This window comes from Amblyomma americanum, chromosome 2 (genome assembly GCF_052857255.1).
Source record: "Amblyomma americanum isolate KBUSLIRL-KWMA chromosome 2, ASM5285725v1, whole genome shotgun sequence".
In the NCBI taxonomy this organism is placed as follows: Eukaryota; Metazoa; Arthropoda; class Arachnida; order Ixodida; family Ixodidae; genus Amblyomma; species Amblyomma americanum.
This window is the reverse complement of record NC_135498.1, coordinates 147306934-147319581: the sequence shown is the minus strand read 5'-3', so window position 1 is coordinate 147319581 and position 12648 is coordinate 147306934. Positions and strand designations below refer to the sequence as shown.

The 12648-nt window shown below is 47.0% G+C and overlaps 1 protein-coding gene across 1 annotated transcript in view; it reads right to left on the bottom strand.

Moving 5' to 3' along the window:
* The window catches only part of LOC144120133 (venom metalloproteinase BumaMPs1-like), a 73268-nt gene that overhangs the window by 26017 nt on the left and 34603 nt on the right, over positions 1-12648 (bottom strand). Inside the window, exons 3-4 of the mRNA XM_077652572.1 lie at positions 12494-12589; positions 12277-12409 (exon numbers count right to left, since the gene is read on the bottom strand). Coding sequence (XP_077508698.1) covers positions 12277-12409; positions 12494-12589 — 229 coding nt within the window. The remainder of the gene's footprint in view (positions 1-12276; positions 12410-12493; positions 12590-12648) is intronic.

Sequence of the window (12648 nt, the reverse complement as noted above, 5' to 3'; positions counted from 1 at the left end):
GCTAAAAGTGTGAGCTCCAGCGCCAAAGGGAGAAGCCCACACGCCGCGTCAGGTCTTGATATTGGGATCCTCACTGGAAGTCCGTCGTTGTGAGCCGAACGCGCAGCCGCATCGGCCTGGTAATTACCGTTAATACCACAGTGTCCTGGCAGCCATTGAAAAATGATGTCATGACCTTTGGAAACGGTGCCGTGGTACAGTAGACGGATCTCAGCAACAAGTTGTTCCTTCGACCCGCGGCGTAGCGCAGCTTGCAGGGCTTGAAAAAATAACGTTCCCCTATGCACCTTGGTTTCGGTGACTGTTGTCTCCCTTCATAAGTATATATATATATATATATATATATATATATATATATATATATATTACTGATTATAGTAGAGCAGAAAGGGCTGGCGGCGTAGCAGTTGCACAAACTTACGCAGCAGCGGCGGCACCAGTACGGACTTCCAGAGCGTGCTCGAGCTCTCCAACGCGCGTGGAAGCCGGTTGCCGAGGCCGGCCGAATCTCTTCATCGTCGTCGATGGAGGTCACTGCTGTCTTCTTCATTGCAACTGCCCTGGCGTCAAGAGGGAGCCATCCTGGTGACTCATGGCGAAGAGATGACAAGGGGGTCGTAGTACGGCTTTGCCCGGCTGACATGAACAATTTTGTGGCCCCGACAGCGGTGATCCGAAGCGGAGGTCACTGGCTCGATGGTATAGTTCATAGGTGACGTGCGCTCCATGACACCGTAAGGGCCGAGGTACTTAACTGCAAACTTGGAGGCAGGCGGCACAGACAACCATACGAGCGAGTCAGTGGGAAAGTTATGGGTGGACTGGCCGCGGTCACTCGTGTATGTGCGGAGGCCTTGAGTGGTACTCGTCAACAGGCGAGCCAGCTGGCGGCACTGCTCGGCATGGCGGGCAGCGTCAGAGAGAAGTACATTCCGAGCTGTCTGGGTGGTACGGAAGGATGGTATCCAGGAGAAAAGAAGGTTGACGGCCATATAAAAGAAAGAACGGAGAAGAATCGGTTGTTGTTTGAGAGCAAGTATTTTAAGGAGAAGTGACGAATGGAAGTACTTGATCCAAACTGGAGGCGTCGCATGAAATGTACATGGCAAGCACGTCTCCGAAAGTCCGGTTGAAGCGTTCAGTGAGGCAATTCGTTTGGGGATGGTAGGCAGTGGTCTTGGGATGAACGGTGCGGCGCGCATCCGGTAGCTCGTGAACGACGTCAGATAAGAATACACGGTCGCGGTCGCTGAGGAGTTCCCGAGGGGCGCCGTGACGCAGGATGAAATGATGGAGGAGGAAGGACGCGACGCCCCCAGCACTAGCAGAGGACAGGGCTGCCGTCTCCGCATACCTGGGGAGGGCATCCACGGCAACTATAATCCAACGATTCCCAGCAGGCGTGGACGGCAGGGGACCATAGAGATCGATGCCCACGCGATCGAAGGGGCGAGCTGGGCAAGGCAATGGCTGTAGCGGGCAGGGGGACGGGCGAGGAGCGGACTTGCGCTGCTGACAGGCAATGCAGGAGCGTATATAACGGCGGACAAAATTGTACATTCCACGCCAGTAGTATCGCTGCCGCAGACGTTCGTAGGTTTTCAGCAATCCTGCATGAGCGCTTTTTGGGTCGGAATGGTGATGCGCACAAACTTCTGAGCGAAGCTGGCGAGGTATAACCAAGAGTCATTTGCGGCCATCCGGGTGATAGTATCGGCGATATAGTAGATAGTCGCGAATCGTGAAATGAGAAGCTTGACGACGAAGGGCCTGAGGTAATGAAGCCGTAGTCGGCGTATTGAGGGCATCTAGGAGCGAAGAAATCCATGGATCTCGACGCTGTTCTACGGGGAGGTCCGTGGCAGTGAGCGCGGCCAGCGCCGAGGCGGACAAGGACGAAAAGGGCGTAGGAGATAGCAGAGGTGAGCGCGACAAGGCGTCAGCGTCAGAATGATTGCGGCGCGACCGATATACGGCGTTATCGTATTCCTTACGACGAAGGGCCCAGCGGCCTAGGCGTCAAGAAGGGTCTTTTGAGGGTAGCCAACCAGCAGAGGGCATGGTGGTGAGTAACGACGTCGATGGGGTGGCCATAAGGGCAAGGGCGGATTTTTGTGAGTGCCCACACTATGGCGAGGCACTACTTTTCCGTAACAGTATTAGATTCACCTTTCCTGAGCGTACGACTGGCGTAAGCAACAACGTATTCAGAAAAGCTGGCCTTACGCTGGGCAAGGACGGCTCCGAGGCCTACGCCGCTGGCGTCGGTGTGGAACTCGGTTGGCGCACTGGGGTCGTAATGGCGCAGGACCGGTTGTAAAGTCAGAAACGGCAGAAGGTAGCGAAAGCAGCGTCGCAGGTTGAGTTCCATGCAGACAGATCAGCGGGCCCATTTAGGAGCTTCGTAAGCGGGGCGAAGATAGAGAAAAAGTTACGCACAAAGCGGCGAAAATAAGAGCACAGGCCGACGAAGCTTCGGAGCTCCTTAACAGTAGTCGGTTTGGGAAAGTTTGTGACATCACGAAGCTTCTACGGACCGGGCAGGATGCCATCTTTGGAGACGACATGGCCGAGTATGGTCAGTTAGCGGGCACAAAATCGACATTCTTGAGGTTGAGTTGGAGACCAGCATCGGGGAGAGAGCGCAGTATCTTGTGCAAGCGCTCGAGGTGTGTCGGAAAATCAGGCGAAAAAACAACATCGTCTGAATAGCATAGGCAAATGTGCCATTTGAGGCCACGCAAGATTTTTGCCATCATGCGCTCAAACGTTGCAGGAGCGTTACAGAGGCCGGCTGGCATCGCGTGTAATTCACAGAGGCCGTCAGGGGTGACAAAAGCTGTTTGCGGGCGGTCAGATACGGCCATGGGGACCTGCCAATAGCCGGAACAGAGATCCAGGGAGAACTCGGCTTCTTGCTAACAGTCGATGGCGTCATCAATACGGGGTAGTGGGTAGACGTCTTAGCGCGTAATGTTTTCTAGGCGACGATAATCAACACAGAACCAAATCGAACCATCCTTCTTTTTGACGAGCATGACGGGCGACGACCAGAGACAAGAAGAGGACTGGATAACGCCACGGTGCAGTATATCGTCAACCTGTTCAGCGATGACGCGGCGCTCTGGAGGCGACACACGGTAGTGGCGGTGGTGCAGAGGGCATGAGGGCCTGTATGAATGCGGTGAACGACGGTGGTCGCGCGGCCCAAAGAAGTTGTCTGGTGGTCGAAGGAAGAGCGGAACTTGTGAAGCAGGGCAAGGAGCTTCTCGCGGTGAGCTGGGTCAAGGTCGCTGGCCGCTGAACGGTGAAATATTTCCTTGGACATCGGGTCAGAGTCAGCACTAGGCGGTGTGAGGGCGGTGACGGAGGTACCACCGCAAAGAGCGTCATCGTCGAAGGACATGAGCAGGTCAAGGTGTTCAATGTGTTCAAGACATTCTGCACGGAGCAAGGGGAACTGATAGGGCGAGGGATTCGAGACGACGAGTTCGGTGGCACCGTGGCGTATGTCGAGGACGGCAAATGGGAGAGGTAGGTGTCGCCGAGAAGCGAGGACGGGCGAAAGCGCGAAGAGTACAGTCTCGCTGGACCCAGAGGTGCCGGACACGGGAACGAGCATCGTATTAGCGGGGGGGGGGGGGGGACATCGGTGTCCGCGGCAACAACAAGTTTGGTACCAGAGCGAGACAGCGGGTCATCGGCGAGCGTATCAGGGAGCACGGAGAATGCCACATGAGCACGGGCACGGTCTATGGCGGCATGATGGCAGGATAGAAAATCCCAACCAAGGGTGATGTCGTGGGAGCAGGAACTGAGTACTAAAAATTCGACGTCATACAAAACGTCCGCGATGATGACACGTGCTGTACAAGCAGCGGAAGGATGAATAGTTTCGGCGCTAGTGGTGCAAAGAGATATTCCTGATGGTGTGGTGGTGACGTTACGCAGCGAACGACAGAATTTTTCTGATTTAACAGAAACGGTAGCACCTGTGTTCACAAGCGCTAGTGCTCGAACGCCATCAACTAACACATTTAAAAAGTTCGGTGGGGAAAGGCGAGAAGTTGAGCTGGTTGAAGTGTGCGTGCCCCAGGAACTGCGGCTCCTAGTTTTCCGGTTCCGCGTGAACGCTGCAACGCCGCGTGGGTGACAAGGAGCGACGGCGAGGGGAAGGTGAGCGGTGCGAAGCGAATGGCTGGCGGCCGGGAGCAGGGTCAGAAGAGGGCGCTGGGTGTGGTGGTCCTGAAGGTGTGCGAAAGTTGCGGTAGGACTGGGTGTAGGCCGGCAGAGGTTGGGGCAGGCAGAGTACGGCGACAGAGGCGCGCGACATGGCCCGGTAGACCGCAAGCGTAGCAAAATCGGCCGGTTATCAGCCGTGCGCCAAGGGTTGTGAGCAGCCGGCGCTGGGTGGAGTCGGGGAGCAACAGGTACGGGAACGTAGGCCAAGGCCTCCGGCTGCGATGGGCGTGCGACGACCTCGGTATATGTGAGAGGCCCAGGCATAGGGGCAGGATGCATCGCAACGGTTGCACCGTAGCCCGAAGGTGCAACAACGGGAGCGGGCTGCATCTCGAGAAGGTTGACTTGAGGAGCCACGGTAACCGGCTGCCGACGAGCTGGAAGTGCATCGGCTATTTCCTGGGCGATGGTGTGCCGCACCTCAGGAGTCAGGACTGGGGACGAAGAGTGTGTGCCCGAGAGGAGCGAAAGCTGCCGGGCCACCTCATCACGTACGAAGTCTTTGATTTGGCCCAACAGGTCACTGTTGACGGCCAGGCCGGATATGAACTCGCCAGGCACGACGGGTGAGCGACGAGCGCCAAGGCGCAGCTTGCGCAACTTATCAACCCCTGGCAGAGGTTGTAAACGGAAGCGACGGTAGTTGGACTTTTCGCCACCAGCATGTGGAAAGCGTCGTCGTCAATTCCCTTCATAATATGCTTGATCTTGTCGGCCTCAGGCATAGACGGGTCGACACGTTTGCAGAGATCGACCACAACTTCGATGTAGGTGGTGAAGCTCTCACCCGAATGCTGAGCCTGAACACGCGAACATTGCTCAGCGCGAAGTTTCCGTACTGCGGGACGGCCAAAAACTTCTGCAAACGTCGTCTGGAAATTAGCCTAGGTTCAAATATCAGCCTCGTGGTTCCGAAACTAGAGGTTAGCGACATCACTCAGATAAAATATGACGTTGTTGAGTTCCATGCGGTCGTCCCAGTTGTTATGGCGCCTCACCTCTAGTACGAGACCAGCCAGGCTTCAACATATTGATCGCAGTGTCCGTTGAAAACGACTAGGTCTCGCTGCCGGACGGCACCGGAGCAGATGACGGGGGAGCCCACCTGAACGGCTTGGTGGCTGGCTTCGGGCTGAGCGAGCACAGCTGGGGTCGGTAGCGTGCGGTTGCGGATGTCCAGGGCGGTACGAGGACGGCAAGCCAAACCTCCACCAGGTGAAGAGCGGTTTATTGTAGAGCTGAATGGGCTGGCGGCGTAGCAGTTGCACACACTGGCCCAGCCACGGCGCCACCAGTACGGACTTCCAGGGCATGCTCGAGCTTTCCAACGCGCGTGGCAGCCGATCGGTGAGGCCGGCCGAATCTATTCATCGTGTTCGATGGTGGTAACTGTCGTCTTCTTCATTGCAATTTATATATTATAGAGTGTTTTTTGGTATTGTCATATCAGGCTCTTTTACGCACTCATTCAGCTATGCCTGTATGACTGCTGAGGTATCAACCGAGTCGAATGCTTTCTCGTAAATTCAAGGCCATATATAGGAGCTGGTTATATTGTGCGCATATCTATATCATCTGAATAATAGAGTGAATATGATCTATTTTGGAATATTCAACGTCCTATATATTAACGTTTTTGCTAACGTGAAAAGTGTTTAACATTGGTGTTCTGTGCAGCCTTAACTTTTCGATGCGATCGATGGAAGCAATTTAAAACAAACACTTCCCAATATATAAGAAGCATGGATCATTACCTTAAATGTTTCCATAAAAGCATCTTCCAATTTTCCAGTTTTCGAAAATTTTGTCAGAGAATGTCCAAAATGCCTACAAGGTCCAAGATATGGGAGTTGGAGTTCGTCCTTTAATTGCGCGAAATCGATCAGCAAGCTCCCAACATGATTAGAAGCAGACAATTGTGACCCTGTGCTAAATCCATTCGGGGAAAATAGCATGACATACTGCTTTTGCTGGAATCATGCGGAGGTAATGTAGACGTACTAGAAGTCACGGAAGCCTGGGACGCTGATGATTCAAAACGTGTAGTGTTGTCCGACTACAATTACTTGTATCTGAAGAGAAAGGCTTGGGAGGATGCAGTGTGGCCATACACACATTACATCCCAGTTTTAAAATAATTGCATAATATAGCAGAATAAACGCCAATTACGAAGCGTTATGCATCCTGGAGGAAAATAATATACTCGCTGTTTTTTTACAGACAGTCGATTTATTGTGGTTTATTGCGATTTATTGCCGTTTGCAAACTTTATTGTGTATATGTAAGCCCTATCGATAGAGATTTAAACAACGCCATCTTCAAAATTTGAAGCACTGCTAGAGGAGCTGATAATTCCCTTAGAATGCAATAATAATAGTAATATTCTGACAACTCCCACTCGCGTTACATCCGTAACATATTCCTTGATCGACATGTTTATTACAGGTACATCACACGAAACTCAGAGGAATAAGGACCTCATCTCTGTCATCACTGACCACTTACCAATCAGCTTAATCTCAAAGCTGCATTGGCCGTTAAGACGCGCACTAAGCTAGAATTCACGCATCGCGAAATATATCACACGAGGGTCATTCCCCGTCAAACGTCTCAGACTTTGCGCTCGACCCTCTCTAATTTGTTGAAAAAAATTCATGGAAACTTCTGATGTGCGTAATCAAAACCTGAAATATTTTTGCCGAAAGAAATTTATTCGTGAGGTGAGGGCAGTTTGAATACTTAGAAAAGGTGAGAAACCAGGCACTGCTGAACAATTAATGAAAAATTCAAATTTTAAGAAAACACATCACAATTTCTTTTGACATTTGCACACATTCTAGCTTTCGATATAATTCGGAGCATGGAGATTCATAGGGCATAAATATTTTTAAAAAATCGCAACGAAGTATGTAAATGTGCTATTTTTGTCGTTTTTTGTTTTGAATATGTTCTCTTTTTGTGTTTGCAAAATGTGTTTTAAAAATTTGAAATGCTTTAACTGTTCGCTGTGAATATTAATTGAGACGGCACCTGTTTTCTGCTATGTAGTTGCTATCTGCCGTATGTTTATCTTGCTTCATATTTACAAATAATAACAGGAGGACCCCCTAACAGTTTCCACTTTAGGACCTCCTTCTGTAGTAATTAATTTAGGTACCTCTTACTTGGGCTTGTTTTTTCAATACAAACGTTCAAACCGTTGAATATCATCTAGCTGTCGGAAATTCAGAAAAAGCTGCTTTGTTTCTCTAGATGTCTACTACCTATAAGAAACGTTACAGGTGATGAAACTGCGTAATTAAAAAAAATTGCAAAAAGTGCTTTTTGACCCCCAAAACACTCGTTAATTTTACCCTTAGGTGGTTCAATTAAAAATACTAACAATAGCGGGTTACGTAGAGAAGTTTATTGCGATTCATTACTGACATTATTATCGAGGTAATTTTCGTTTAAAGCGAGCAAAGAATTTTTGAAGTTGAGCATTTGCGGCGCAAGTTGCCTCGCCTTTTAATGCCTTTCAGAGGTATCTGAGAGGTATCACAGCACATAAAGCGCACATTATTCAGTGGCAACCAAGAATAGGGCTACAGATGATGCGCCACTCGGCTGACTGTATAACCTAGCATTGATAATGTAGGATGGCTATTCACCGCCATACGAAGTGAAGCTGATGCTAATGAAACATATGTAGCAGTGCCTCCCGCACAGACACAAAGAGGAAGGCCATGAATCAGTACCATATCATTGCTCAAGATTCATGCCTGGCATCGCCACGGTGGCAGTCCACATGTTCGGTGGCAATTGTGCAGTTACCTATTGATGATGCATTTCCTGCTGTCACCATTATTCAGCGACGAGATAAACTAAGGAATATGATGCAAGTGGCGTTCAGAAATACACCTGCACAGTAATAAATTGGTTGTAGTGAATAAATTGAGAATTATTTGCTATAATATTACGATTTCTTTCTACTTAAAGTGGCTGTAAATTACGGTGGTGCCGGTAAATTTCACGAAGTCGAATTGCCGCTTTTCATATCGACTACATGAGACAATGAAATGTATCTTAGCACTATTGCCATGCTGTCTTTTCTGTAAAGTTTCCGAAAGCATGCAGTGTGTGATATCTTGTGATAAAAAACTACTCTAATGCTTTTCTAGCACCTTCTAAAGCCACATTTTATTGATTATATTCATACTTGGATAAAAAAGAACGGTCCATCTATTAACAGGAGCTTTCAGCTAACCATAGCATTGAAACAGATTTTTATGAGATTAGCTCTCATCTATGTATTTTAAATAAGGCTCGCGCTAGGCTACCAAGCAGCATACGTAATCTGTCCAATATTGTAACTATGTGGTTTCACTTTGGTCTATGTAGGACCAGCATTCACGAATACATTTGCAATATTGGGCCGCTGAAGAATTAGGCTAAAGAATTCCTAGAACTATGCGCCACATTTTCGCTAACTCAGTTACAAAAGCCACTAGGACACTAAATAACGCTTCGAACACTCTTGATCTAATTCTAGCAACTAATCAAGAGTTAGCTACTGACATAACATATCTTCCAGGCATCAGTGATTACGTTCTGCTCAATTTTTGCGTAAAAATACTATGTCCAAAAGAGAATAAAATGAACAAATTCATTCTCGATTACAAACACGTCAACTTCACCGCAATTAACAATGAACTGGGCACATTTGTTGATTACTTTACTGCAAACTCAGACTACTGCTCTGTCAAGGATAACTGGATATCATTCAAAACGAAGGTTCACGAACTGATAAGTATATCCCTAAGCGCATCGTCACCTCTAATCCACAAGCAACATGGCACAACTCTCACATCAGACGATTCTCTACCAAAAAGAAACGTCTATACAGTCGCGCGTAGCTTTCACCATCTAATGCATGATGGGCGAAGTACATGTCTGCTTCCGACGCTTACGTAAACGCGATTAAACGTACAAAGATTAACTTTTTGTCTGCCACATTACCAACTTTTTTGAAAACGAGTGTTAAAAATTTTGGCGCGTTATACTCCCTGCGAACGACCCACTAATTAGACTAAAAGACGCCTCCGGTAAACTTATCCCTAATGATCTTTGTGCTTGCGTGCTGAATGACACATTCGTTGAAAGCTTTTCCTCCATTTTAAGCGTTAATCTTTCTTTCATACCGCACCACAAGTTCCCGACAATATCACCTATAACTGTTGATCCACCTGGAGTAGCCAAATTAATTGAATGTTTAAAAAATGATTCTTCACCTGGTTTCGATGCGATTAACGCTAAATTCAGAAAAAGTAGTTGTGCTTATATTTCAGTTATCTTAACCAAACTTTTTAAAGAGTCACCCGAGACAGCAAGCCTTCCTAACGATTGGTAAATCGAGAAGGTAGTTCCACTTCAAAAGTCCGGTGGTAAGCACTCCCCTCAAAACTTTTGTCCCATTTCGCTCAGTAGAACATGCTGCAGATTACTAGAACATATCATTTTCAAGAATGTCGTTACATTTCTCGATGAGAATACATATTTCACGCCCGCGCAACATGGTTTTCGTCAAGCATACACCTGTGGAACTCAATTCTTGCCTTTAATGATAAGCTACACCGCATATTTGACAACTCATCTTGCGCTGACTGCATTTTTTGTATTTTTCTAAAACCTTTAACAGAGTGTGCCAGAAATTGCTGCTACATAAACTGAGTCATCTTAATCTCAATCCTAACGCCTTCCAATGAAATAAATCTTTCCTTCTTAACGGTTGGCAAATTGTGCATGCTAACAACACTAATGCACCGATTCCTAACGCGCTATCTGGTGTTCCATGGGGATCGATCCTTGGGCCACTCCTATTTTTAATCTATATTAATGACCTTCCTTCTGCCATATCTTGTAACATTCACCTTTTTGCTGACGATTGTGTAATATTTCGGAAAATAAACGTCAACGATACTGACACTCTCCAGTCAGATCTTAATTTGGTGTCAAAGTGGTGCACTACATGTAATATGGAATTAAACACTAATAAATGTAAAGCTTTGCGAGTGTCCCGGACATCTAACACTCCTCCTTCATATTATCTTATTGGCACTCCTCTTGATTGCGTAAAAACATAAAAGTACCTAGGAATTCATATCACTCAAAACTCAACACGGTCTGTTCATATTGACTACGTGATTAATAACGTTAACCGCATGTTAGGATGCTTACGTTGCAATTTCTCTACCGCTCCCTTAACCCTTATACTTATACTCTATAAAACACTTGTACGACCTAAACTAGAATACGCAGCATCAATACGGGACCCTACGCAGGAAAACCTCGTATATTCCTTGGAATTAGTCTAAAATAATTCCGTTTCCTTTATTCTTGCAAATTACAACCGTACGGCAAGCATCACAGCCATGAAATCTAACGTCTCACTCCCACCATTACAATCTCGCCGCAAAATTAGTCGCCTAACAATATTCGACAAGCTAAATCATCACGTTGCGCTTCACGACTACTTCATGTCACCCCCTAATACATTTCACGTCGCATCGATGACCGCCGCAAGGTTGGCATCCCAACATGCCACACTAAATCTTCTTTTCAGTCTTATCTTCCCCGCACATCTGTGGAATGGAACCGCCTTCCCCCGATATTGCAGCCATTGCTGATTGTAAAATCTTTCACGACGCTGTAGCTAATATTGATTATTCGGAAGAAAGTTGACTGTGTGTTATATCTGCATCCACTGTATTGTATACTTTGTTTTTATACTATTTACGTTTTCTGCATGTTGTTTGCTTTATTGTGGAGGAAATTTATGTTGTAATATCTATTTTCACCGTATTATATTCATTGTTGTTTATCCTAGTTAACCCACTCCCCTCTGTAATGCCTTTGGCTCTGAGGGCACAATAAATAAATGAAAAATAAATAGATTCGTTGTGATGGGGCTATTGAGATATGATATGAAGTCAGCTTGTATGCACAGTGGGTGTGACTACAGAGCAGAACTTTATATCGAATCATTCTTACAGACACAGCTGAAAAAAATTGTATTTTCTTTTCAGGCTGCTGGACAAACCCTAAACAAACAAAAACGAAAAAAAGGCGGCTGGGGCTGCGTCGACTGTTCACAACATACTATGTCGCCTCAACAAGGCCGGCGAGGCGACGCACTCAAACGACAAGACTCAGGAAAAAAGTCACCAGATCAGATGATTTATGCGCTCATTGCAACCTTTGCGACACGTGTTGTTTAGGGAATCCCGTTTTTTCCTGAACGATATAACAGTAGACTCTCCGGGCGTTGTGCAAACGCCGGACGATGGCAGTCAAGGTCCACGTGCGCCCATAGACGAGCTACGGTCAGCTTAGCTTCGCACTGCAAGCCATTCGATCTAGAGCACTTTTGAAGCAAAGTACACTTTATCATTCAAGCAAACAACAAGTGCATTGTTGTAGACTGTACAAGGACGTCAGAGAACAACAGGGCCTGTGTTTACCGAGAAGTTTACGTTTAAAACTGTAGACCTCGGCAGAGCTTGTAAAAATCTTAGCTAGAGAGGTGGGAGGGAAGGAAGAAATATTGGTGACCAATACAGGACCCTGATGAAACGGAACGCTTGCTACGCCATGGTTCGTTAGTGATCCACAGATACCGAAAGAGACACAGAGGCTAATTCGTTTTACGGCAATAAAAAATATTCGTTTATGATTGGTAATTCAACGTGTAACGATTTGTTAGTGCATAGTGAAGTAAAAGATTCAAATGTGACGAAAGAAAATATTGAAACACGCGAGTAATGTTTCTCGTCCTCGCTTCCATAATAATAAAAGGATTGCATTAAATTTTACCCGACTGAACAGCGTCCTTTACTTTGTGCGTAGCACCAAAATGCTCTTCGACCAAAAACATCAGCCATTTCAAGTTACATTCGAAAAGAGCGACAAGCGGTGATGCTTTGCATTTTTTTCTTTTCCTTTTCAATAGGCGGCTGACAGTTAAGAAGTCACATGTTTCCTTTCGGAAAACTCACCCAAAGCTTCTACGATGCGGTGGGTTCCATCCTTGAAGGGGATCTTGAAGATCTTGTGTGCTCGAGCTCCAGATAACGATCTTTCCGTATATTCATCAGGCTCAATTCGATGTGTGAAATTCAGAAGCCCAGTCTAGACAAACACATTTGATGCGGAAGAGTGGTGAAGCAAGTTCGCGATGAGAGGGTTAAAGAGGATACAGGAGTAGAAACTTACAACGTCGTAATGCCCGTTTCCTCCTGGTTTAACAATAAGAGATGCTTCCCCCTTCGCATCTTGGTATAGATGTCTCTCGTAGAATTCGCCGTCAACCTGCAATATATTCACAGTAAAAATAAGAAGTGCCTAATTGATGTGGAAGACCAGCTACG